A 26848-nucleotide genomic window follows, 5' to 3' on the forward strand; every position below is an offset into this window, starting at 1 on the left:
GCTGAGGATAAGCCCTCTCTTTGCATCCTTGATCTTATCTCCTCCCATCTCTTCTAACAGATAGTACTATTATCCTTAAATTTCTCTTTATCTACTTGATCCTTCCCTGAAGCCTAAAATATTCCTTTGTTTCTCCCATCCTTAAAATACACTTACTAGATCCTACCATTCCCATTTGCCTACATCCTATATCTCTTTTCCCATTCTTAGTCAATCCTCAGAGTCTTCTAGATTGATTGCCTTTATTTCCTTTCCCTTCACTCTGTAAAACCCTCTCTTGTGACTTCTGACCTCATGCCTTAACTAAATTGCTCTTCCCAAAGTTACAAATCATCAAATTGCTAAATCCTCATCATTCATCTTTATAGCACTTTGACACAGCTGGTTACCTCCTTCTAGTCTATCTCTTTTCTAAGCTGTTGTTAACAGTATTCTCTTCTGGTTCTCCTCCTATTTGTATAAATACTCCTTCATATGAGTACTACTAAGTCTTTGCTGATTCTTCATCCATGTTATTATGCCCATTAACGTTAGTTTCCCCCAAAGTCTGTGTTCTGGGCCATATTTTCATTTTTGCTCTATATAATCAACCTTGGTGATCTTGTTAGCTTCCATGGGTTTAACTAGACTATTCCCACATCCTTATATCCACTACTAGTCTTTCTCTTGACTTGCAGTCACACATTACAAACTACCTTTTAGACATCTGGAAGTGGATAACTTGTACATGTATGAAATTCAAGATGTCAAAAATAGAATCATTGTCTTCTCTCCCACATCAACATCCCCCACCTCTTCTCAATTTCCCTGTGATATCCTTCTTCCTAGGGAATCGCCATCCAAAGAATCACCCAGGCCTGCAAACTTGGTTTCATCCTTGATTCCTCACTCTGTTTTTGTTTTTTTGTTCTTTTTGGTTTTTTTAGGGCAATGGGGGTTAAGTGACTTGCCCATGGTCACACAGCTAGTAAGTGTCAAGTGTCTGAGGTCGGATTTGAACTCAGGTACTAATGAATCCAGGGCCGGTGCTCTATCCACTGCGCCACCTAGCTGCCCCCAATTCGATTCCTTACTCTTAAAGCATAACAAGTTGTTGTCTTATCTTATCATTTGTACCTTTATAGCATTGCTCTTATATTTCCCCTTCTTTCCATTCACATACCTACCACATTAGCACAGGACTTTGTCACCATTCATCAGAATTATTAACTTCTAACTAGTCCCTCTGAAAAGTCTGAATTCAATCTATCCATCACTCATCTTCCAAGGTGATTTTTTGTTTGTTTGTTTGTTTTGAGGCAATTGGGGTTGTGACTTGCCCAGGGTCACACAGCTAGTTAAGTATTAAGTGTCTGAGGCCAGATTTGAACTTAGGTCCTCCTGAATCCAGGGTCAGTGCTCTATCCACTGCACCACCTAGCTGCCCCCCCAAGATGATTTTTATAAAGCATATTCTGACCATGATATTCTACCCAGATACCATCATTAATTGATCTATAACTACTCCCCATTACTTTCTGTTTAGAAGTTTACCTTCCAAGTTACATGTAAAAACAAATTTTGACATCAGTTTTTTAAAACTTTGTGTTCCAACTTCTCTTCCTCCCTCCCTCCCTACCCCTTACCCCCAAGAACTCAAGAAATTCAATATAAGTTATACATGATTAGTCATGGAAAACGTCTCCACATTAGCCAGGTTGTGAGAGAAAACAGACAAAAACAAAACTTCAGATTAAGGAACTATCAAAAAAAATTATGTTTCAATCTGTTTTGAGATACTATCAGTTCTTTCTCTGTAGGTGGATTGCAATTTTCATAAGTCCTTCAGAGTTATATTGGATCATTGCATTGTTGAAAATAACCATGTCCTTCACAGCAGATCATCTTACACTATTGCTGTTATTTTGTATATAGTACATTTCATTCTGCTTCAGTTCATGTAGGTCTTTCCAGGTTTTTCTGATAGCATCTTGTTCATCATAACTTTTATATAGTACCTTAAACTTGACAAAAAAATTTTCTTCAGAAAAGCCCAGCAAGGTAAGTACCATACGTTTCACCATTATAATCAATCATCATAACTGTTTCCCTCTATCCTATTCCCTTCCCATGATATTTACTCTATTTTCTATCTTCTTTTACCCTATTCCTCCTCAAAAGTGTCTTGCTTCTGACTGTCCCCTCCCCTGCTCTGCCCTACTTTCTTTTACCCTTTCCTCCTTATCCCCTTCCCCTCCTACTTTCCTGCAGGGTTAGATAGATTACTCCACCCAATTGGTTGTTTATGTTATTCCCTCCTTGAGCTAACTCGGATGAGATTAAGGTTTTTGAGCCAATTCTGAAGAGTGTAAAGCTCAATCACTGCTTTGTTCCTCCCCCATCTCTGCCCCACTCCATAAGCCCTTTTCTTTTTCTTTCATGTGAGATTTCACTCCATTCTGCTACCCCCCTATCCCCTCCCCCAGTGTATTCTTCTCCCCCCTCAATTTTACCCCAAAGATGTCATCATGGGGCAGCTAGGTGACACTGTGGACAAATTACCCACCCTGGACCCAGGAGGACCCAAGCCCATATTTGGCCTTGGACACAAGAAACTCATTAACCCTGACCACCTGCTTTACAGGTGTGCTTTACATTCCTTCATAATCAATTCCTACCTGTGCCCTCTGTCTAAATTTATTCCTATCACCTGCCCTAATACTCAGAAAGCTCTTATGATTTAGACATCTCATCTTCCCATGTAGGAATGTGTAAACAGTTTAAGATTTTAACATCTCTCATGATTTCTTTTTTACTGTTTACCTTTTTATGATTCTCTGGGGCCTTGCATTTGAAATTCAAATTTTTTATTCAGTTCAGGTCTTTTCATCATGAATACCTGAAAGTCCTCTTTTTCATTGAAGTCCCACTTTTCCCCCTGAAAGTTTATAATCAGTTTCGCTGAGTAGGTGATTTTTGGTTGTAAACCCAATTCCTTTGCCCTCCAGAATATCATATTTCATGTCCTCCTATCCTTTAATGTAAAAGCTGCTAGATCCTGTGCTATCCTTACTGTGGCTCCACAGTATTTGAGTTGCATCTTTCTGGCTGCTTACAATATTTTCTCCTTGACCTGAGAACTCTGGAATGTGGCTATAATATTCCTGGAAATGTTTCTTTTGGGATCTCTTTCAGGAGATGATCAGTGGATTCTTTCAATTTCTATTTTGCCTTATGCTTCTAGAATATCAGGACAATTTCCCCTGATAATTTCTTGGAAGACATCTAAGCTCTTTCCTTGATCATGGTTTTCAGGTAGTTCAATAATATTCACATTATCTCTCCTGGCTGTATTTTCCAGGTCATCAGTTTTTCCAAGAAGATATTTCACTTGCCCTCTATTTTTTGATTCATTTGTGTTTGCTATATAGTGCCTTGGTTTCCCATAAAGTCACTAGCTTCCATTTGGTCAATCCTAATTTTTAGGCAATTATTTTTGGCAGAGAGCTTTTCAATTTGGCTTTTCAACTTTTGACTTTTTTCTCATGTCTTTCCTGCATCACCCTCATTTCTCTTCCCATTTTTTCCTCTACCTCTCTGGATTTATCTTCAAAGTCCTTTTTGTGGGCCTCTATAATCTGAGGCCAAGTCATACTTTTCTTGGAAGCTTTAGAAGTAGGGGCCCTGATGTTGCTATCCTCTTCTGAGGGTGCACCTTAATCTTCATTGTAACTAAATAAGCTTTCTATGGTTCACAACTTTCTCTGCCTGCTCATCCTTCCTCTTTCACTTGACTTTTAACTCCTTCTTAGTGTGGGGTCCTGGTTCTAGGATATACTGTCCCAAGCTTTAGGGGGTCCCAGGTGTTATGATTTAATGAAGGAGGGCAATTTCTTCACTCACCTACCTGGCCCTTTCTCTGGTCTATAGATAACACCTGGTCAACTTGCCAACTAGGCAGCAAAAGGTTTTGTGCTGTGGTTGCTAGTTCCAACAGGCCTGTACCCCTCCCCTACCTGAGACTGCCAATATTCAAGGTTTCTTCTTAGTTCCCAGCTGGGATAGTACATCCAAATCCCCCCTTAGCTCTTGTATACACCCTGTAGACTCCTCTCCCCTATCCTCTCCCCCACCAGCCATTCAGCTCTCTCACAAGACCATGAGCTTACTTCCAGAAGATGCCATCACACAGCTGATTTGGAGGCTCAGGAGTAAATTTCTCCTGCGCAGCCTGCCTGGGGCTGGATCTGTGTTGGCACAATTGTGGGGCTCGACTCCACTCCCAGCTTGGTTCCCCCTTCTGCTGAATTTCCAAGGTGTCTTTGGCTGGAAAATAATCCCAGCCGTCTTTTTGTGGGTTCTGCTGCTCCAGAAGTTGTTTTCTGGCCTCCCCACTACTTTCAAGAACAAATATAATATCCTCTCTTTGATATTTAATATTATTCACAACCAGGGTCTTTCCTACCTTTTTATTTACTTCCATTTACTCTATAATCAAATAACATCAGCCTACTCCATTCCTTGATATTCTTTTTCACATCTCTATATACTTTTTTCCTTACTTTTCCTCATGATGGAATGTCCTGATTTCTCACCTCCATCCCCTAGTTTCCCTAGCCTCCCTCAAGCCTCAGTCCAAACGCCACTTTTTTAGGAGGCCTTTGGTGGTTCTAGTAGCTTCTAATCTCTTCCTTTTTCAGATTACTTTCCATCTACTCTGTAGCAAAGGTAACAATTACAACATTGAGTACAAATTGGTTATTTAGGGTGATTAAGAGTGATAAGTCAAGGATGACACTGTGGTTTCCAACCTGGATTATTGGAAGGACAGTGGTTCCCATTCCCTAAAGAGTAACAAGGAAGTTCAGAAAAATTGAGAGGTGTAGGATGGGGAGAAGATGATGAGTTTTATTTTCATAATGCTCAATTTCAGATGTAGACAGTATATAAAGTTAAAGATGTCTTAAAAGCACCTAGTGAGTAGGAATAGGGTGAAGGAAGATAGAAAATAGTGTAAATATCAAGTGGAGGGAATAAGAGGGAGTGTAATATAGTTAGCAATAGTAACTGTGAAAGAAATGATGAGCAGGATGATATCAGAAGGATGTATGAAAAATGCAAACCATCAACAGAGGAATAATTGATGGTATCTGAATACAGATGGAAATATAATTTTATCTGGTAGCTCCTCTTTCTAAACGTATTTTGTCTATTTTCCTTCACAAACTAACTAATGAGAAGATGTTTTGCATAACTGCACATGTATGACTTATATTGAATTGCTGGATTTCATACGGAGGGTCAAGGAGGGAGGGAGGAAGACAATTTAGAACCCAAAGTTTTTAAAAATTAATGTGAAAACTAATGGTGAGCAGGAGGAGTTCAGAGAAACCTGAAAGGACTTACATGAACTGATGCTGAGAGGAGCAGAACCAGGAGAACACTACGCAGTAACAGCAACATTGTGTGATGAACAATGCTAATAGACTTGGTTCTTTTCAGCAATGCAATGGTCCAAAACAATTTCAAAGAACTTCATGATAGAAAATGTTCTCAATATCCAGAGAAAATATCTGTGGTACACATTGAACCATACCGTTTCTACTTTGGGGTTGGTTTCTTTTTCCTTCTTTTTTGAGGTTTTTCCCTTGTTCTCTGATTCTTCTTTCACAATATGATTAACGCAGAAATATGTTTAATGTGATTGCACAAATATAACCTATATTAGATTGCTTTCTATCTTGGGGAGGAGGGAGGGAAGAGAGGGTGGGAGGAAAATCTGGAACTAAAAATCCTATGAAAACAAATGTTGAAAACTATCTTTATATGTAACTGGAAAATAATAAAATACAAATTTTTACTAAAAAAACTAAAACATAAAAAAACAACTAGTGATGTGAATGTACATCAGAAGAGAGACTAGTGTGAGATAGACACATAACATACACATATACATATACACACACACACGTGTGTGTGTGTGTGTATTATAATGATTGCCCCTTTTTCCTTATTAGAATGCCTATTCTTTTAGGACCAGCTATTTTTGCCTTTCATTATATTTCCAGTGCTTAGCACAATGCCTGATACATACTAAATACTTGATAAATGTTCATTGAGTGACTGATATAAGTGAATATATGTGAATGGAGGCAAGTGAACTTTTGGAGATAGAATTACTAAAACTTGGTGGCTAATTGTATACAGGAAATGAGGGAGAAGAAAATGATGACCCTAAAGTTGTAAACCTGGATGACTGAAAGGACAATGGTGACTTTATGAGAAATAGGCAAGATTAGAGAAAGGCTAGAGATTTTGGACATATTGAGTTTGAGAAGTCTATGGAACATCCACATAGATATGTCTAGCAGGCAGTTTGTAATAAGGATAGGTCTGAAGTTCAGAGGAGAGATTAGATCTATGCGTATAGATTGGGGAAACATGCGTATTAGTATTCTAAGTCAACCATAGGGACTTGGTTAAATTCTCAAGAAAGAAGAGAGGAGATCCCTGGGGGGATAGCCATGCTTAGCTGAGATGAGTCAGTCAGCAAACCTTTATTAAATAGTGCCAAGCACTGTGTTAAATGTTAGGGATACAAAGAAAGGTGGGGGAGGGATATGTGATCTATCCAAAGATAGTAAGAAGTAATGATCAGACAGAATCAAAATAGAATAAGGTCTTAGGACTCAAAGGGCAGAGTGAGTATATGTGGTGAAAAGAATGGTGAACAAGGTCAAAAGAGGTCAGATAACATGTTAATTTCTTTTTTGAAAAGCATTAATTTAGCAGCTATGAGTTTTTTGGTAACCTTGGATAGAGCAATTGCATTTGAATAGTGGGGTCAGAAAACAGATTGCAAGGATTTATGGACTAGGAAGTAAAAAAAAAAAAGTAGAGGCAACTATTTTAAATGAACCTTTCTAGGACTTTATGAAAAGGAGAAGAAACATAGGATGACATCTTAAGATAATAGCATATTCAAATGTGGAGTTTTTAAGGATGGGAGAAACCTGGTTATGTTTGTAGGCATAAAGGAAGGATCCAGTGGTTAAATAAAAGTTCAATATGAGAGAAAGAAATGAAAAGATTAATAGGAGAAGCTCTTGGACTAGACTGACATCCTTAATCTCATCAGCTCTCCTGTTTAGTAGTTATGTCTATGCAGACAATATTTCTAGCCCCAGTCTCTTTCCTGAGATTAAATCCTGGAACATCAGTAGCCTCCTGGTAATGTAAAATTGGACTTTCTGGAGACATCTCAAGTTCAACATGTTCAAAAGAGAACTCTTATCTGTCCCCCAAAACTCTTCCCTATTGCAAGCTTCCCTATTTCTGTCAAGGGCAGTACTGACCTTCTAGTCTTAGTCCTTTGGGATTGTCTTGAATCATTGCATTGCTGAGACTAGTTAAGTCATTCACAGTTCTTCATCAAACAGTATTGCTATCTCTGTTCACAACATTCTCTTGGTTCTACTCATGTCACTTTATATTGGTTCATACAAGTCTTTCCAGGCCTTTCTGAAATCATCCTGCTTGTCATTTCTTATAGCACAATAATATTCCATCACCATCATATACCACAGCTTGTTTAGCCATTCTCCATTTGATGTGTATTCCTTTGATTTCCAATTTTTAGCCACCACCAAAAGAGCTGCTATAAATATTTTTGTACAAATAGGTCTTTTTCAGGGTAGCTAGGTGGCACAGTGGATAAAGCACTGGCCCTGGATTCAGGGTAACCTGAGTTCAAATCCTGCCTCAGATACTTGCACTTACTAGTTGTGTGACGTTGGGCAAGTCTGACTTATTGTAATCCCATGGACCATTGCACACCAGGCCCTTCTAACCTCCACTGTCTCTTCAAGTCTGTCCTTGTTCATGGTCGTTATTTCCATGGTACTATCTATCCATCTTATCCTCTGTTTTCCCCTTTTCTCTTTGCCTTCAATCTTTTGCAACATCAGGATCTTTTCTAATGAGCCCCATCTTCTCATTATGTGGCCAAAGTATTTAAACTTCAGCTTCAGATCTGACTTTTTAGTAAATATCTTCAATTAATTTCTTTAAGTAGTGACTAATTTGATCTCCTTGCTGGCCAAGGAACTCTCAACAGTCTTCTTCAGCACCACAATTCAAAAGTGTTGATTCGGTGGCACTCAGCTTTCCTTATAGTCCAACTCCCACAGCCATACAATACTACTAGAAAAAACAAAGCTTTGATTATATGTACCTTTGTTGGCAAAGTGATGGATCACTGCCTTGTCATGGCAGAGAGGCTTATGTAGCTCAATGAAACTCTGAGCTATGCCATGCAGAGTTTCCCAAGGACAGGTCATAGTGGAGAGTTCTGAAAATAAAGGTGATCCATTAGAGAAGGAAATGGCAAACTGCTACAGTATCTTTGCCAACAAAACTCCATAGACAGTGCTAAAATGATAAAAGAAATGACCTTGGAAGAAAAGCCCCTAAGATCAGAAGGTATCCAATATGCTACTGGGGAAGAGTGAAGGAGAACTACAAGTCACTCCAGTAGTAATGAAGTAGCTGGACCAAAGCTGAAAGAAACTCTGCTGTAGATATGTCTGGTGCCAAAAGGAAAGTCCAATGCTGTAAATTTTGATATTTCATAGGAATATGGAATGCAAGATCTGTGAACCAAGGTAAGCTGAATGTGGTCAAACAGGAAATAGAAAGATTAAACATTGACATCTTGAAAGTCAGTGAACTTAAATGGAAAGAAATCAGTGAATTTAATTCAGATGATCACTGCATATATTACTATAAGCAAGAATCCCTTAAAAAACATTAGTTCCCATAGTCAATAAGAGGATGAGAAAAACAGTACTGGGGTATAATTTCAAAAGTGATCACATAATATCTATTCAAATCCAAGGCAAACCATTCACTGTCACAGTAATACAGGTCTGTGCTTCTAACCACTGATGCCAAAGAGACCAAAGTTGATCAATTCTATGAAGACCTACAACATGTTATAAAAATAATACCAAAAAAGGAAAAAAAATGTCACATTCATCATAGGGGACTAGAATGTTAAAGTAGGAAATCAAAAGATCATTGGAATAATAGGCATTTGGCCTTAGAGTCCAAAATGAAATAAAGACTTCATTGTTTTGTCAAGGTAACTCACTGGTCATAACAAATACTGTTTTTCAACAACCTAAAAGAAAACTCTATACATGGACATCACCAGATAGTAAATATAGAAATGAGACTGATTATGTTCTTTGCAGCCAAAAGAGGAGAAACTGAAAATAGTTAAAACAGGACCTGTGGATGAGAGCATGAGCTTCTTACAGCAAAATTCAGACCATATCATTCCCCTACTTAATTAACTGCAGTTGCTTCCTATTGCCGTTAGAATGAACTATGAATTCCTTTGTTTAAGAGTTAAAGCAAGGGGGCAGCTAGGTGGTGCAATGGATAAAGCACTGGCCCTGGATTCAGGAGGACCTGAGTTGAAATCCTGCCTCAGACACTTGACACTTATTAGCTGTGTGACTCTGGGCAAGTCACTTAACTCTCATTGCCCCACCAAAAACAAAGAGTTTAAGCCTTATGTAATTTGGCTCCTACCTATTCCTCCAGCTTCTTTGTACATTGTTCCACTTTTGACATTTGCTATACAGGAAACCATCACCCATTCACATTCCTTTGTACTAGGCATACCAAGTCCAGAATGAATTCTCTCTGCCTCATAGTCTCTTTCTCATGATGAATGCCAAGTCCCATCTTCTGCATGAAGCCCATTCTGTCCCCAATTGCCCTCTCCCTAAAACTACCATGTATTTAACTCCTTTGTATATATTTGTATTTATTCTCCTTATATTTATGCTGCTTAAATTGATATACATACTTGTCTTCCACATTAGAATGTAAGCTCTTTGTGGGGATTGCTTCATTTTTTGTCTTGCACATTGTTTGGTATATGGTAGGTGCTTAATAAATGCTTGATAATTGATAGTTGTTTTCAAAGTATAAGTAGAGAACTACTCTTTCTACTAAATAAGTAAAAGAAGAAAGAAAAAAAAGAAACCATGGGAATTAAATTAAATATTGAATAAACAAAAACATTGACCTGGCAAGGATAAGCCTCACCTTTTCAGCAGGGATATGAGCAATAGAGGAGAGAATAGGGAATGGTTTTAAATAGATTAATAAGGAAAAATAGAGAATCCATCATACATGACTTCAGTTTTCTTAGTATATTAGGAGAAGACCCTTTAAAGAAGGTGGAGTACAAGCTGGGAAGTGGTCCAGGAGGCTTTAGAAAAATAGGAATGATTGCCATAAAGAGTGTGACAGTCAATCAGAAAGAATAAAAGTATTGCCATCCAGTCATGAGGGTGCAGTCATGATTAGATAACATGCATTTACTGTGTAACCATTTCACATATGACTTTCTACAATGGTGAGAAGATAGATTGTGGGACTAATTCAAGGTTGGGGTTTAGCAAGGTGATAGAAAAACAGGGCAAGGGATGCAAGTATAGAGGAGCTAACTTTGATAGTTATGTTCTGGGGGCAGCTGGGTGGCACAGTGGATAAAGCACCAACCCTGGATTCAGGAGGACCTGAGTTCAAATCTGGCTTCAGACACTTGACACTTACTAATTGTGTGACCCTGGGCAAGTCACTTAACCCCCATTGTTCTGCAGAAATGAAGAAAGAAAGAAAGTTATGCTTAGAAATCAACTATACTGCTTACAAGTCATTAAATGGCACTTCTGCATCTAGAAAACTCACTATAAACAATAGCCTCAAATAAAACACTTTACTGAGCTTTGCATTCAATCGCTAACAGGGTGAAGGTATATGATTCATTTCCTCCCAGATTTCATATTAATGATCATTATAAATTAATTCTTATATATTCAATATTAGACCCAGCATATTTTCACATAAATTCTATAAACATAAACCATGCAGTTATGATTTTATAGATTATGCCACTTTGATTTCAGGAATATTAATTACTTATTGTAAATAGGATAATGGAAATATAGTAGCAGTGTGGAAATGTTTGAATCTTATAAGAACAAGTTTTATTGAATGTGTAAATGTGTTTTTCCTTTTATCATTAACAATAGGGAAATGGATTATAATGATAAATGAGTATACTCAGGTAGTCAATAATTCCTTTAAAAGTACAGTAATTTCAACGAAAGAATAAACTATATTTAGATTCAGATATCTAAGGTCTAATCACTTCTTTATATAAACTTATTAAGTAACTTTCATAATGTAATTGATGGCTCTGGAAGTATCCACCAGAAACTGCTATGAGAAGTTCTGAATAGGATGTAAAAAGAGCTACATTATAGTAACTCTTCTGTATGGTAATATCAAATGTATATTTTGAGGTTTGTCAGTTTTAGTAGCTACCTACAAAAGTATCAGTTTAGCAATTTAAAGCAATTATTTGGTTTTCAGTTGTGTATGACTTTGTGTGACACTATGGACCATACTGTCTGTGGGTTTTCTTGGCAAAGATACTGTAGTGATAAGGAAAACAGAAGTTAAGTGACTTGCCCAGGATCACATTTCAGCCCAGGTCTTTTTGACTCCAGGACCAGCACTCTATCCACTGAGCCACCTAGCTGCCTCCTAGGCAAACAGAAGTTCAATGAGTTTCCCAGGGTCACACAACTAATGCCTAAGGCTGGATTCATACTCAGGTTCTGATTCCAGGCCCAGCATTTCATCCACTGAGCAATCTAACTAACCCTGCAGCTAAAGTAAATAGCTTTTAAAGCTACTTAGTTTGTAGGAAATGTATTACAAGTGTCATAATAGTAGATGTGATTATTAGTATGGTTAGTGAGGTGAGGCAAAATTGTAAAGACATTAATCAAGTACCTACTATATTCCTGGTGCTTGCTAAGCACTGGAAATGCAAAGGCAAAAAAAATCCCTATTCTCAAGGAGCTCACATTCTATTAGGGGAGTTGACATGAAAACAGCTCTATAAAAATCAAGATATATGCAAAATAAATTAGAGATAATCTCAGGGAGGAGACACCAATTTAAGAAGGATTAAGAAAGGTGATTTTAGCTGGGTAAATCAGGTGGTGGAGATGAGGAGGGAGGGAATACCAGGCATGAGGCCCAGCTGATGAAAACGTAAAGATGTGGGAGATAAAATGTCTCATGGGAGGAGAAACAAAGAGACCAGCATCAATGGATTATAGAGCTGGAGGTTAGATCATAGATCAGAGTAAGGTGTAAGAAGAATGAAGGGGTCAAATGAAACAAGTGTAAAGCGTTTAACCCAGTGCCTGGCAAATCATAGGTGCTATATAAATGCTTATTCCATTCCTTCTAGTTCAGCATTAATTTAGGCAATCAAGATATAAATATTTACAAATGTTAAGATTAGGTGCCATACTCATGGTTTTTGTCATTTCACTCATGTCTGACTCTTTGTGGCCCCACTTTGAGGTTTTTTTAGCAAAGATACTGGAATAGTTTTCATATCCTTCTCCAGATTTTGTAGATGAGGAACTAAGACAAACAGGGATAAGGGACTCGCCTAGGGTCACACAGCTAGTAAGTGTTTGAGGCCACATCTGAACTCATGAAGAGCAGTTCTCCTGATTCCAAACCCACTGCTTTATCACTGCATCACCTACCTAATGAAATATTCAGGCATGATCTAAAGGAGTTTTCCCAGAGAGCAATTCTTAAATATTAAAATAATTTACTGAGGAATCCTGTATCATTTTTCTTGGGTGTTCTATATGAATGGTATCAATGTTTATATTCTTGAGACATTTTAGAGGTTGTCTTGTCTGGTGGGGATGAACAAAATAGGCAAAACTTGGTAGGCAACTCATGGTCCAGTAGATCAAGCACTAGGCCTGGAATTCAGGAAGACATGAGTTCAAATCCATCCTCAGACACTTAGTATCAGTGTTACCCCAGGTAAATCACTTCACCTCTATCTGCCTCAGTTTCCTCATCTGTGAAAGGAGAATAATAATAGCACCCACCTCACAGGCTTGTCATGAGGATCAGATAAAATAATAACTGTAAAGCACTTGTGCCTAGGACATAGTAGGTGCTATGAAAATGTTGGCTATTATCATTAGTAATAGTAGTACAAAGAGCTGTATCACCTCAAGCAATTCACTCTCTGGGTCTCATTTCTTCATTTATAAAATGAGGAATTTGGATTCAGTGACCACTAAGATCCTTTTGGGTTCTAAATGGTTGATTCAATTCTTCTGAAGTCATTTCATTTCTCTCATAAAGTTTCTAGCTTCTCATGAAGTTTCTATATATGTGTGTGTGTGTGTGTGTGTGTAATTTATCTAAATACAAATGTATATACTTTCTTGATTAATGAATTTTACACAGGAGAACTTAATTTGATCACATTGTTTTAAAGAAAAATCAAGAGAAATCAAATTTTAGTGGGTTGTATGGCATATGTATAGAGTATATGTAATTTTATATAAAATCATGAAAATGGCTATGATAAAATTTGATTTATAGATAAAATATGTCTAAAAATTGTTAGTGTTAAGTATAACTATGGCACTTTTAAATGCTGTAGGTGTCCCAATATTGAACATATGGGGGGATTCAGCATTTTTTAAGTAGAAAAAAATTAGAAGATATTTTAAAAATTGATTTAAAAAGCTTAATTAATCTTCATATCACACCTTCCTTATAAATTATATTCATTTCCTGCTATGGTATTACAGGAGATTTTTTTTAATTACAGTTCTTGGGAACAAGCATGGCACAGAATTTGAATTTTTATGAATACTAGATATATGTGACAAAGGATGGGGGCTGAATACATAATGACCTTACAGAATATTTTCTATGTCAATTTATTGCTTGGCAGTAACCTATTTATAGTATTAAAATATTATAGTACACAAAAACCAGTGAATATTTATTAGAATTACCATGCAACTGACAAAATTCTTTTTTTTTCCCTTCTAAAAATATCATATGGTTTAAGGTAAAAATTTGGTAGATATATCTGTGCTGAAATTAGAACTATGGATGCTACAGATTCTTAATGTGCATCTTTTTGTACGCTGTTGTAATTCTTTCTTCTTAAATAATTTCCTACCTTTGATATAACAATCCTTCCCCAAGTTCTTTTTTTATGATTTCATTTATATACTTTCCAATATTTAATCACACATCACTTTACTGACTGGCCTACCTCACACTTTCAGTGCGAACCTCTATTCTCCTCATTGAACAAACCTAATTCTTAATTTCCATAATACACAGTACCCTCCTAATATTATTTAATGTGCTCCTTTCTGCCTTTATTTCTAGAGTGGACCCACTTTCTACAAATAGCCTTAATATATCTTTTTGGGATCTTGAAAAAAGGTTCCTAAATTTTTGTGATCTTCTTCCCTTTGAAATGGAGTCAAAATTTTATCTTTAAAATTATCTTTATCCTATCAAGTTTTTTCTTTTGTTCATACCTTATCCCTAACTTCATTTTTTTCTTTGAAAAACAAATAAAAAACACACTAAAGCCTTGTACATATATTCTTTCAACATTGTTCTTTTGATGATTAAATATCTCAAAGTTCTTCTTTTTCTTTATATATTGATCTCAATAAATCCCATGGTGCTACTATTGGCATGGGTGTTGTTTTAAAAACAAAAATAACTTAGATTTTATTTTGATTGGTGGATCATGGCTACCTCCCAGAAATCAGTATGATGTGAAACAATTGCATTTGGAAATGAGAGGACAACTATGAAAAATGATAGTGATGGCACAGGTGATATAAGTATAGAGAGGGAATTCAGGTTTCAATATTCATCACAGTAATTTCAATTAATAGAATAGAGGCAATTCCACAACCCTGAAGCAAAGCTCAAATGAGTGAATCCATTCTTAGGAGCAGTCTCTATCCATTTATTTTCCTCAAATTTCTATATTACTTTATACATTGTATCTTCTAAATCTTGATGTTCCCAGGATAACTGTAGTTTTATAATTCAGGGAAGATGATAAAATGAAGGTGGTTATAATAATTAACCTTGAAGAATAACATATAGTGATGCATTTTGAGAAAGTCTCCATGTCTTTATGTTCTCTAGGTGACTTGGATTATTACTGGCTGGATCCTACCACGTGGCCCAGTAGGGAGACATCTCCTATAAGTTCGGTAAGCAACAAAATGAAACGGACCTCTTAGGGCTCAATTATATTTCTGGATAATCATTTCCTTTGGTCTGATTAATATATCATAGATATCGCTATTGTTCTGGCTCATTGTAAAACTTAGCTTATTAGGAAAATTTATTTTTTTAATTTAAAAAAGCTCAGCATATGGTTTTAAATAACACCATTATCACAAAATTCTCTATTCCAAAATTTTAATGTAAAAGATGTCTCTAAAGTAGTTAGCTCTAGTCATGTAATCCATTAGTTGCATAAACTATATAAACCAAAATATTGTATAATCAATGCTTTTTGAACAAATGGAAGGATAGATTTTAAACATTTAGATTAATTTCCTTTCAAAGATGTCATTCTGTTAATGATGTCATTAATTATATTGAGTTTGATAAATGTCTAGTTCAAACAATATGTAAATCATATCAAATTTTAATAAACCTAAAGGCAAGCCCTACTAATATAATGATTTTCTACTAGACTACTTTTGAACTGAGGTGGTCATAATTACACTGTGCTATATATGATATTAATTCTCTCCATGTGTGAAGAATCCATCAATATATCCATTTTTTTCTTTTATTCCTACTTTCAATAGCATCCTGTAACGTGGCAACCATCTAAAGAGGGTGACCGATTAATTGGACGTGTTATTCTTAACAAAAGAACAACCATGCCCAAAGAATCGGGTGCACTATTAGGACTAAAAGTAAGTATCTTATAAATGAATTCAAAAGGAAATACTGGGTTATATTACAAATTAGGTTATCCAATATCTCTGGCAATAATTAAAAAAATAAAAACCAAGTTCCTTTATTTTGATCTTTCCAAATTATGTTTTCTATGATGAAAACTTATGTCCATTATATTTCACATATCAAAACTTCTAGGAAGTTTTGGCACATAAATGCATTGAGAAAATGTAATAAACTGAAGGAAAAAAGAATGCATCTTGACAAAAAATAGTGAATAATGCAATGATGGAGGAAGGGGATATTGTGCACTTTCCAGTTTTAATAAATTTTTCCAGGTTACATGAAAATATCACACAGAGAGTTACTGTTTACCCTCCAACTAGCAGCTATTCTGTCACAGCTGGGGGAAAAGCATAAAGTTATACTGGCTGAGGGAGCAGGTGTGAAGGATAATTTTCAATAATTTCAGTTGTAGAATGACTAAAATTGTGGTAGTAGTAATGACCAGTGTCTTTAGGACAAATCATATATGAGGATATCTCATCAAATGCAATTTAAAAACCCTATATTCTTGCAAGTAATCAGATTCATGTCTTGCAAATCAATATTCTTACAAGTATGTTCTTTGTCATTCCTAAAAAATGAACACTAATAAATTGTTTGCTCTTATGATATTATTATATTTGCCATTAGCATTATTTGCTGGGAGCTGGGAGGATTGCAATAGTTAGAACTGCCTGCAAATCTGGTATTTAAATAGGTCATTTTCCTGAGAAAAAGCTTTCTGCATAGATCCTTGAGAACTTCCTTTCTGTTCCCAAATTTGGAATATGAAATACTTATATTTGGGGAAAAGCATATTGGAATTTAAACAAATTTGTTGTCATGTGGTGATATAATTTCTAAGGGGATATATTAAGCAGTTGGTAGTATTATAGTGAAACAGTGAAAAATTAGGGTAAGCTATGTAATGATCAGAGTTCTAACCACACATTCTCATCCCAAGATTGGAGGGGAGGGAAGAGGAGGCCCGGAGAAAGATCCAGGGAGAAAGAGATTTCTACTAGACACAAAGCCCCATGGGAGCAGAAGGGAGAAGTGTGGGAAAGAGACTGCTGTTGGAGTATATAAGAAAGGATCAACTAGGGATTCCACCTAGACTTCACTTTCAGGGCATTTAAGCACTCGGAATTCAGTCTTCCTCCCTTGGTTGTGGTCAGGACAGAGGTGAGGTCTGTCATACCCTCAGTTATTTCACCTTTTAAGAGATGGCAGGTAAAGTTGGTTGAGGTCCAGTGTCCAGCTATTCTAGATAATGAAAATTTCCCATTAGGATATTTGGGGGAGGTGTGTGTGTGTGTGTGTGTGTCTGGGTGTCTGTGTGTAACTCCAGAAAAGAATCCATGAGTAATTATGAGGAGGGGGAAAGTTGTGAAATGAGGTAAAGTAGTACCACTATGACAGAGCAAAGCTGGATTTTAGTTAATGGTTCTGGTAATTATAAGAATTATTAGCAGGTTTAGTGGATAGAAAACATCCCTAGAATAAGAAATATGTGACTTTGAGTCCTGTTTTTATCTGCATGATGATAAGAAAACCACATTTATGATCTTAAAGAGTTGCCCAAGGAATTGAGACATTAAATGTCTTGCCCATAGTCACGCAACTAGTATGTGTCAGAAGTGTGGCTTGGACCCTTGCATACCTGACTCTAGTCTAGAATCATGCCAATCCATCCCACTATTGCTGTCTTAGGTAGTTTTCAAAAACTGTTTCATTTCAATTTACTAAGCACCTAGTATGAGGTAATGCATAGAGGTGCATTGAGGGCAGGCCTTTTTATCAGAAAGACCTGGCTTAGTGACCTAGGCAAGTCATTTAATTTCTCAGTGCCCCACATGCAGATTTATATTCTCTCAAAATTGTATTTTATAGGAGAGTTGTCAATCAGAATTTGTGGAGGGGGTTTCCTCATTAGGAGTTCTCCACACTTCAGAAATCAAAGTTCTGGATAAAAAAATCAGCACATACAATTAGTAATTGATACTATAAGAATGGACTTAGAAGAAATGCACCAGACTCAGAAATAAGTAAATTAAGTGATTACTATTCGACTAACTTAAAAGACCTGGGTCTTGATTTTCCAGAATACAAATTATTTGCTTCACTTAGGAATATGGAGGAAGCAAATAAAAAGAGCTAATTTTTGTCATAAGGTGATTTTTTTTTCATTGGGAAAATAAATACCAAATTCTTACTGTTTTATTGTTGTTTTTAATTTAAGTAATATTTTTTGGATTTGAAAAATCAGATAACAATAAAATAATTTTCTATCATTTAAGCTTCTAAAGGATAAAAAATAATTTCCTATGAGTTATAAATTAGTATAGAATATAGTTTAACTGATAAACCTGTTGCTACAGTATTAGAATTGGAACCTTATAAATTTGTGATTATCTAGGTTGTTGGAGGAAAAATGACTGATTTAGGACGTCTTGGTGCCTTCATCACCAAAGTAAAGAAGGGTAGCCTAGCAGATGTAGTAGGACATCTAAGAGCAGGTAAAGAGATACTTTTTCATATATTTTTGTACATATTTTAAAATATACCTAATATAACATATTCCTTTTGTTACTTCATTGTTGTGAATGCTTTGAATGTTGAACAAATCATTTAGAAGAAAGATTAAACATAACTTTTTTTCAGTGAATCAGCGGACAATTTATGTATGTTAGTACCTGCCAGTGGCAGTGGTACAGAAATATACTCTAGGGTATGCAACGCCCTAGTTATTATGGACCAATAGCTATCCAGTGGGAAAGAATAATTTTCCTTTTATGAAGTATCATTGATATGAATGGACCGAATTGTGGTTGCCGACTTCATAACCTTGGTGCATGCTTCGATCTAGTCTTAAAATGATTCAAGTATGTGAAAATGTATTCACTTCTTAATCATTTTCCTCAGAGCCCATTCTTTAACTAAGATAACTATGAAAGCAGTGATCCCCATCTCTTCTACTCCAAGGAGCTGTTTATGTTGTGAAAAATAATTGTGCATGTAACAATAGTACATATATGAACTTGCTAGTAAACATACCTTCTAAAGAGCATCGAATATAATTTATCCTTTGTATTTTTACAGCTTTCACAATTGAGTATGTATATTGTGATCAATTTGATGCTTACGTGGCTGCAATAAATTCAGGGGTTTGGAATGTATGGCCATGTTTAATGTTGCTTCCATGACCTTGGCCCTTACTCATGACACAATAAAGTAAACTGGGAAATGCAAAGATGATCTATGTTGACTAAAACCCAAATATAATTTTCCTCTACTTTTGACACACTGGTGTTTTCCTTTCTTTTCTTTATTTTTTGTTAGCTGATACAAGAGTAACACATATCTTTTTTGACAGTGTGTTTCCTTCTGTATTCTCCTGCATTAAAAGTTTTCAGGTTCATTTGGTCAGGACAGGGAATTTAGGGGACAATGAAGGCAATAGTCACATCATGAAATAAGAGAGCATTGATTTGTTCTAAATTCACAATCAAGTTCCCTTAGAAAATATTCTAGAATGCTGTCTTTAAAGACTGGTCTAATATGGTTTACTAATATAACCAAAGATGAAATCTCTTAACTTCCCCATGCCTCAGTTTCCTCATTTGTAAATGAGGAGAATTGGACTAGATGAATTCTGAGGTTCCTTCCAGCTCCAGATCTATGATTCTAAAACTTCTTTGAAGGATAAATGTTGCACAGTAATTACAGAGGAAGAGGCTGAGAATCAGAGGTTTTACTCCATCTGCTGTTTAATTTGTGAAGAAGTGCTGGGACTCCATGCCAGCTTTTTTCAGAGACCAATTATGATGCAACATGCAGCATAAGGAAGATAATCAATTTTTGAATACCCATATGTGGGCCACAAGCTGAGCATGTGCTAGTTTAGTGAGTGGAATACCAGCCTCAAAACGGATAGAGCCTGACATACAGCTGTGCCCTGTCTAAGAAAACCCAATGGCAAAAACCTTAATTTGCAGAACAGATCAACCAAGCAGTGATTTTCCCCTCAGCATTGGGAAGGGATCCTTCCCTTTGTGGGAGGAATCTAGCAGGTTTCCTTTCAATATGAGCTCCTCTGAGTTTCTTTAGATTTCATTAACAACTTGACAGCAATTTGTCAGAAAGAAAATCTAAAATGGTAGAAGCTACTGTTAATATGCATAAACAGTTTAGCTATAGTCCTCTTTTTAAACTGAGGTGTGTGATAGGAGGAAAGGGAATTGCAATTTTATTGCTAGATGGAACTCCCAGAGGAGGAAACTCCATCTACCAATGCAGGTTTGCAAGTTTTCTAACAATTTAGAGTCTTAAAGATTTGCCTAAATGAGAGGTTCCATGATTTACCCAAGGTCAGACACTTAGTATCTGTTTGAGAGGCAGGACTTATCCCAGGTCTTCCTGGCTCCAAGGCCAGTCCTTTACCTAATAATTTCCAAAGTGGTTGAAAGATGTATGTAAACACAGTACATTTAAAAATGCTTTCCATTTCAATAATGTTTTATCTCAACTATGTTTTACCTTACCTTTTTTATTCACAGTAATCTAAGATCATTTAGTTGCTTCTACCCTTTCACTAATTTCTGTTTCCCAATTAAATATTTAATGCAATGAGCAATGAAATTCACTAGGGGAGATTGGTACTTAAAGGCAATTTTCAATTAGCCTTTTGTAAAGAGAAGATTTATTTTGTTATATTACTAATCAATCCCTGACTATACTTTTATACATGAGCTACTCTCAACAAAGGGCACACATAGGGTAGCTAGGTGGTGCAGTGGATAAAGCACTGGCCCTGGATACAGGAGGACCTGAGTTCAAATCGGCCTTAGACACTCGACACTAGCTGTGTGACACTGGGCAAGTCACTTAACCCTCATTGCCCCACTACCCCCCCAAAAAAAAGACAAAAAAAAAAGGGCACACATAAGGGACAATTTGAAGAATTATCATATGCAGTTACTCAGATGCTACAATTTCTTCATTAATACAACTAAAAAAGAAATGGTTTCAGGGGCAGCTAGGTGGCATAATGGATAAAGCACTGGCCCTGGATTCAGGAGGACCTGAGTTCAAATCCGGCCTCTGACACTTAACACTTACTAGCTGTGTGACCCTGGGCAAGTCCCTTAACCCTTGTTGCTCCACAAACAAACACAAGCAAAACAAAACAAAACAAAAACAAAGAAATGGTTTCACCAAACAGAAAGAGAATAATGCTTTTTAAATTTCTCTTTGAGTTCCACATATTGTAAGAACATCATTGTCCTTTTAGAAGTTAAATGACATCTGATTTCTATTAGGTGTAGAAAGCACAATGATGAATTAGTGAACCCAAATTGCCATCACTTAGTTTTAGAAAAGTCAGTGTTGATGCATATCACCTTGGTGAAAGAGCTCATTTAAGTTAAAAAATATATAAAATATGTTTTTAATCAAGAATTTTTAAATGAAAGATTATATTGACTCATTTAAAAATGTACTTTTAAGTGCCTCCTAATTTACTTGCACTTTTTATTTAGGAAAAAATGCATTAATTCTTAAGAGTATATTAAAGGGGCAGCTAGGTGGTACTGTGGATAGAGCACCGGCCCTGGATTCAGGAGGACCTGAGTTCAAATCCAGCCTCAGACACTTAACACTTACTAGCTGCATGACCGACCCTGGGCAAGTCACTTAACCCCAATTGCCTCACACACACACACAAAAGAGTATGTTAAATAAAACTTTCAAAATTGTATTTCAGGTTTGAGAACTCCTTAGTTTATTCTTAATAGAAATATTTCCCAGTCTTTGTTGATTTATATTGATTTTACTTCAGAATTCCTTTTATGAAGCATTTAATTTTTGTAATTTAATTGTAACAGTTATGTATAGAATTATAGTCTTTTAACATCTGGAAATGGGTTAGCCCTCATGCAACAGTTTTACATCCGCTTGCTTCGTTATCTTACCATAGCTACCTAGGTTAAACTATGTTTGTGGCCTTGAAATCCTTTCACTCATCTTTATTCTTTTGTGCATCTGGCGAAGACTATGTAGCATCTTAGGACCAGAAAATTTACACTTACCAATATTACTCGTTATTGTTGTAAAAAAAACTAGGATTTGCGTGTAAAAGCCTAGCAGTAATTGTACCCTCTCCCAGAGGTTGTGATGCTTGCTGCCTAATAGACCCCTTTTAGCTGGAATGTGCTAATTCCATCCCATAACACAAGGCAGTTGTTTTAATTATTGCTGATTCATCTAAAATATATATCAAGTACATCATGTACCATATTGTCTGCAGGAGACTGCAAAATACATTAATAAAGTTTTTAGAGACTTGAAAATTCAGTTTAACCAGTTTCCACGGTATGAGACTTTGCTTTTGGTTAGAGGAGCTTAGATAACTAAAATATATTTGTATATGTTTTGCATTCTTTGTTTAAAACATTTTAAAAGACAGAAAAGAAAAAAAGAAAAGAAAAAATCACAAGGTAAAAAAATGCCCTTTTTTTTAAATTCAAGGGGATGAAGTTCTAGAATGGAATGGTAAACCCCTGCCTGGAGCTACAAATGAAGAAGTTTACAACATTATTTTAGAATCAAAATCAGAACCTCAAGTTGAAATTATTGTTTCAAGGCCTATTGGGTAAGGCTAAAAAAAAAACTTGCTTCTTAAGTTTAGTAAATTACATGTATTAACAGGGTTTTAAAAGGAAGTTTATACATTCATATAATACCTGTTATGTGGATGGCATTTTCTTCAAATATGGGCACATATACTGGATTAAAAAAACACACAACTCTTTAGATCTGTATACTGAATTTTCATTACATTTTAGAGGATTTAAGTACTGATAAGGCTAAATGTCACAGAGTATGATTAAGTTTTTATTTATGAAATAAGAATGAAATCCATTTCCAAATGAAGGCACACTATTGATTTCTAGTAATTCAAAATTTTGTGATTTGTATTACTAGAGAAAGGGGGCATCCATCAATTCTTCTTAATATGGAAATTGAAATTTTGCAATTCTAGCCTCATGCTATGACAAAACTATTAATGTAATAGCTTTTACCTCTTTAGTTTATATAGCTATAAGAAAAAAGTGCTTTGTTCTATTTTTTATATGTGGATTGAGTATAGATTTCATTTAAAGGTAGATGATCTTGTAAAAAAAACCTTTATTTTAAAATTTTCAATATTTTAAGTGTTAACTCTTTATAAAAAGGAAGCATGTAATTCAATTAAATTTAGCAATTTAACAAGCCTTTTGAGTGCCTACTATGGGCCAGGCACTATATTAGGTGCCAAGAACACAAAGACAAAAATAAAAACAGTTCATGCCCTCAAGGAGCTTACATTCTACTCAGAAAAAATGAAATAATTTAATTTTGAGCATCCACATTTTGGCATATTTAGCCTTGTTCTGAAATATAGCCTATTTGTATTCTCTATTAATATGAAATATTTCCCAAAGAAGTACATAAATACTATATTGGCCCCACCTTTTATATTTTTGCTATAGCTAAGTATGAGTACAGAGTTTAGAGTGAATATTCCTTTTGGCCATCTACATTTTGAGAGGACATTTTGAAGATGTTTATTACAGTTCACTTAACATTTAAACACATTAATGGAGAAAAACATTTTCTTTACATTTCCTACTTTGTTATTGTTGGGCTATAGCTCACAATTTTGTTGAAAAAGTGCAAACATAGGTTAAATTCTTATCCTTTTCATGGATATTTGCATTTATAAAACAGACATGTAAAACACATTATTATTCTAATTGTCAAAGAATTAAACTATGAATCATTGTTTTCATAGAATTGAATCTATGATCAATATATCTATAGCATACTTCTGCTAGTTTTCTTTAAGTAAAATTAGGAATTTTAAAAAGTGAAATGAAGTCCTGGTTACAAACCAAAATTTAAATGATAACTATACACAGTACAAAAATAAGGGATTTTGCAATAGTATTATGCTTTCTATCTCTCCAGATTTCTAGCATATTATTAATATATAATTTATATTAGTTTTATATTGCATGTGTTCTTGAGCTGAGGCAAATATGGGGCTGGGAAAGAGGTAAGTAATTCCTTAAGTGGGGCTGTAAATATAGAAATAAAAGATGAAGGACTAATATGGCAAAAATATTGCCAAATGCATTCAGATGATCAGGGCTACTGAAAGAATATATCTAAAGTATTATTGATTCTTGGCTATTTACAATCATAAAAGACAACTAAAGCAGATTATAATGATGTAAAACTAGTATAATAAAAGAAATAGGAAAGGAAATATAAACACACCAAAAAAATCAGCCCTGTTAAAAAATATATAGAATTAAAAGAAAGTATGGAAATGGATATCTTCTTAAAGGTATCTTCATTTTCTACCCAAAGAAGAAAGTACCCAAGTGTTAGAATAAGGTATTTATTCATAGTTTAATGGTAGTTCAATTCAAAACTGTAAATGGCCTTAGAGCAGCAGATAATTATTTCTTCAGAGATTGTCATCAGATCCTGATTAAAGAAGGGCTCTGAGAATAATTCCAACTATATCTTTCATTAAACTTATCAGAATAGTTTGATAATAGAAAATTCGATATCTTGGCAATATCTACCATGTTATCATATAGATGCAATGTTCTGAGATAATTGATTAAACCTGAATGACAGAATAGTTCTCAGACGTCTTCTCTCACATATGTCAACAAACATATCTGAAAGTATTAGGGAAGTAACAACCATTAGGGTTTTTATTTTTGAAAAATCTACTTTAAAAAGTGATACTAAGTTAAAACAAAGCATTTTGAGACCCTGCCCCACTCCCCTTAATAAATTCTAGGCTCATAATAGGATTCTGCAGTCCAGATTCCATTCTTTAACACTGCCATTCAAATTCAAATTTTCCAAAGTCTCAATTAACCCCTACCTCATTTGAATTAGCAAGAACATAGATGATCAGTCAATCTTGGCCTAGCTGTTAAATATAGGCCATATAACTGATATATAATAAAAGATATAGAGATAAGTTTGGCGATTCATGAAATTTAAAATCTTGATTGAACCACAGAATTATCTTATAGGCAGTTCTAAAAACATGTAGAAGAAATAATTATTTTCATTCCATCAAGGGTAGGATTTAAGAAAATACATTTCATTAAAAGTGAATCAAGGGGCAGCTAGGTGGCGCAGTGGATGGAGCACGGGCCCTGGAGTCAGGAGTACCTGAGTTCAAATCCGGCCTCAGACACTTAACACTTACTAGCTGTGTGACCCTGGGCAAGTCACTTAACCCCAATTGCCTCACTAAAAAAAAAAATGAATCAAAATTTCCATTTTTGCCATCTTAACACATCAGTCAGTCAGAATGTGAGGGCTGGTCCATCATACTCCTTACTTGTGAATTCATTGTGCTGAGATTGACTCTAGGTAAGTGGTTAGTTTTTTTTTTTCCTTAAATTATCTACTGAGGATTATCTTTCCAGATCCAAATTTCAACCTATTTGATTTGTCATGTCAATATGTGGTCTTCTGTCCTCTCCTTGTAGCGTAGTTTCCTTTGTTAAATTGATAGTAATCCTTTTATAAAACAATATACAAGTCACAGTTATATACAGTGAAGTACCTAGGTCAAGTTTGTCCAGGGCTTCTGTAGGTTATACTTAAACTAAGAATATGACAAATATCAAATACTAGTTTCTCAAGAATACCATCATAATTGAGATTTGTAGAATTTCCCCATGGAATGAATGCTACTTTCTCATTATGTAGTAAATAGCCATACAATAGTATATTTAGGTATACTTCATATATAGAGATCTCTCTATATAAGGCATATGTGTAATTTTTTAGCTTTTTATGTTGCAAGCTTGATTTTAATTTCCAAAGCACCTCATCATTTTCAGGCTTACCTTTGCCCATATCATCTGCATTTTTTTATTTTAAAGATATTTTCCATCAATTTCATTCAGTAAACTCTTTCAGATGTGTTTGTAAAGCCTACTAGTGAGTTTCTTAATTTGTGTCATTCTGATTTACCTTCCTAGAGTGAAACATTAGTATTAGCAGTACTTGAACATTTCTTGTTTCCAAAACCTACTGTTTTGGTAGTAGAAATATTGTGGCAAATTTAGCCACAATATTAATGTGATTGTTGTCATTGTAAAAAAAAAAAAGTTTTGTTATTTTATCTTTGAGGTCTTCCTTTGGGAAATGCAATTTTGTGTAGTGTGTAACATTCATGCACATTAGTAGCTGCCTTTACAGTAACTCTATTCCATTGCCACTCCTTTTTAAATCTCAAAAGGATTATGCCATCACATTGAAACCAAATGTAACTATGAGACATTCAGAAAGGTTCATGGACTAAATCTGGCTGATTTTTAAAATACATACTGTTTCTTTGTAGTGACATTCCAAGGATTCCCGAGAGCTCCCATCCTCCATTAGAATCTAGTGAGTATGAAGATTTCTTTTGATTAATTCATTCGTCTAAAATCGTTCTTCCTATTTTTAAAGTAATATCTTGTGAACTCATTTATTACCATTCTCTTAATCACTGAGCAAGAGAGAATGGATAGTTTCTTCAAGGATACTGGGACATAGGCAAGTAGAGGCCTATATGTCATGACTAAAGGCGGCAACAGTGTAGACACAGAATGTGTATAGGGTACAGAAAGCCATGGTTATCATTGGGCCAAATGAATATCTATCTACTTATTTACACTTTATGCCCCCCTTTTTCCCTACTGTGTATGGTTATAGGCATATTACTTCAATGATGATTGTATTTTCCTAAAAGATACCATCATAGGATTTGATGTCTAGCACTGGAGCATTACTTTTCCATAGTGATAGGAATAGGGGCTATCATTTCCCTGGTATAAAAATGTCCCAGGTGAGAAAACTCCCTCTATCAATGCATCCT

The 26848-nt window shown here is 35.4% G+C and overlaps 1 protein-coding gene across 1 annotated transcript in view; it reads left to right on the forward strand.

Annotated features, from left to right (window-relative positions):
- Positions 1–26848, forward strand: part of LOC122752744 (regulating synaptic membrane exocytosis protein 1-like) — a 357197-nt gene that overhangs the window by 88442 nt on the left and 241907 nt on the right. The window contains 5 exon segments of the mRNA XM_043999633.1: positions 15088–15155; positions 15765–15875; positions 18323–18422; positions 22432–22555; positions 26330–26376. Of these exon segments, the coding sequence (XP_043855568.1) occupies positions 15088–15155; positions 15765–15875; positions 18323–18422; positions 22432–22555; positions 26330–26376 (450 nt within the window).

This window comes from Dromiciops gliroides, chromosome 4 (genome assembly GCF_019393635.1).
Source record: "Dromiciops gliroides isolate mDroGli1 chromosome 4, mDroGli1.pri, whole genome shotgun sequence".
In the NCBI taxonomy this organism is placed as follows: domain Eukaryota; kingdom Metazoa; phylum Chordata; class Mammalia; order Microbiotheria; family Microbiotheriidae; genus Dromiciops; species Dromiciops gliroides.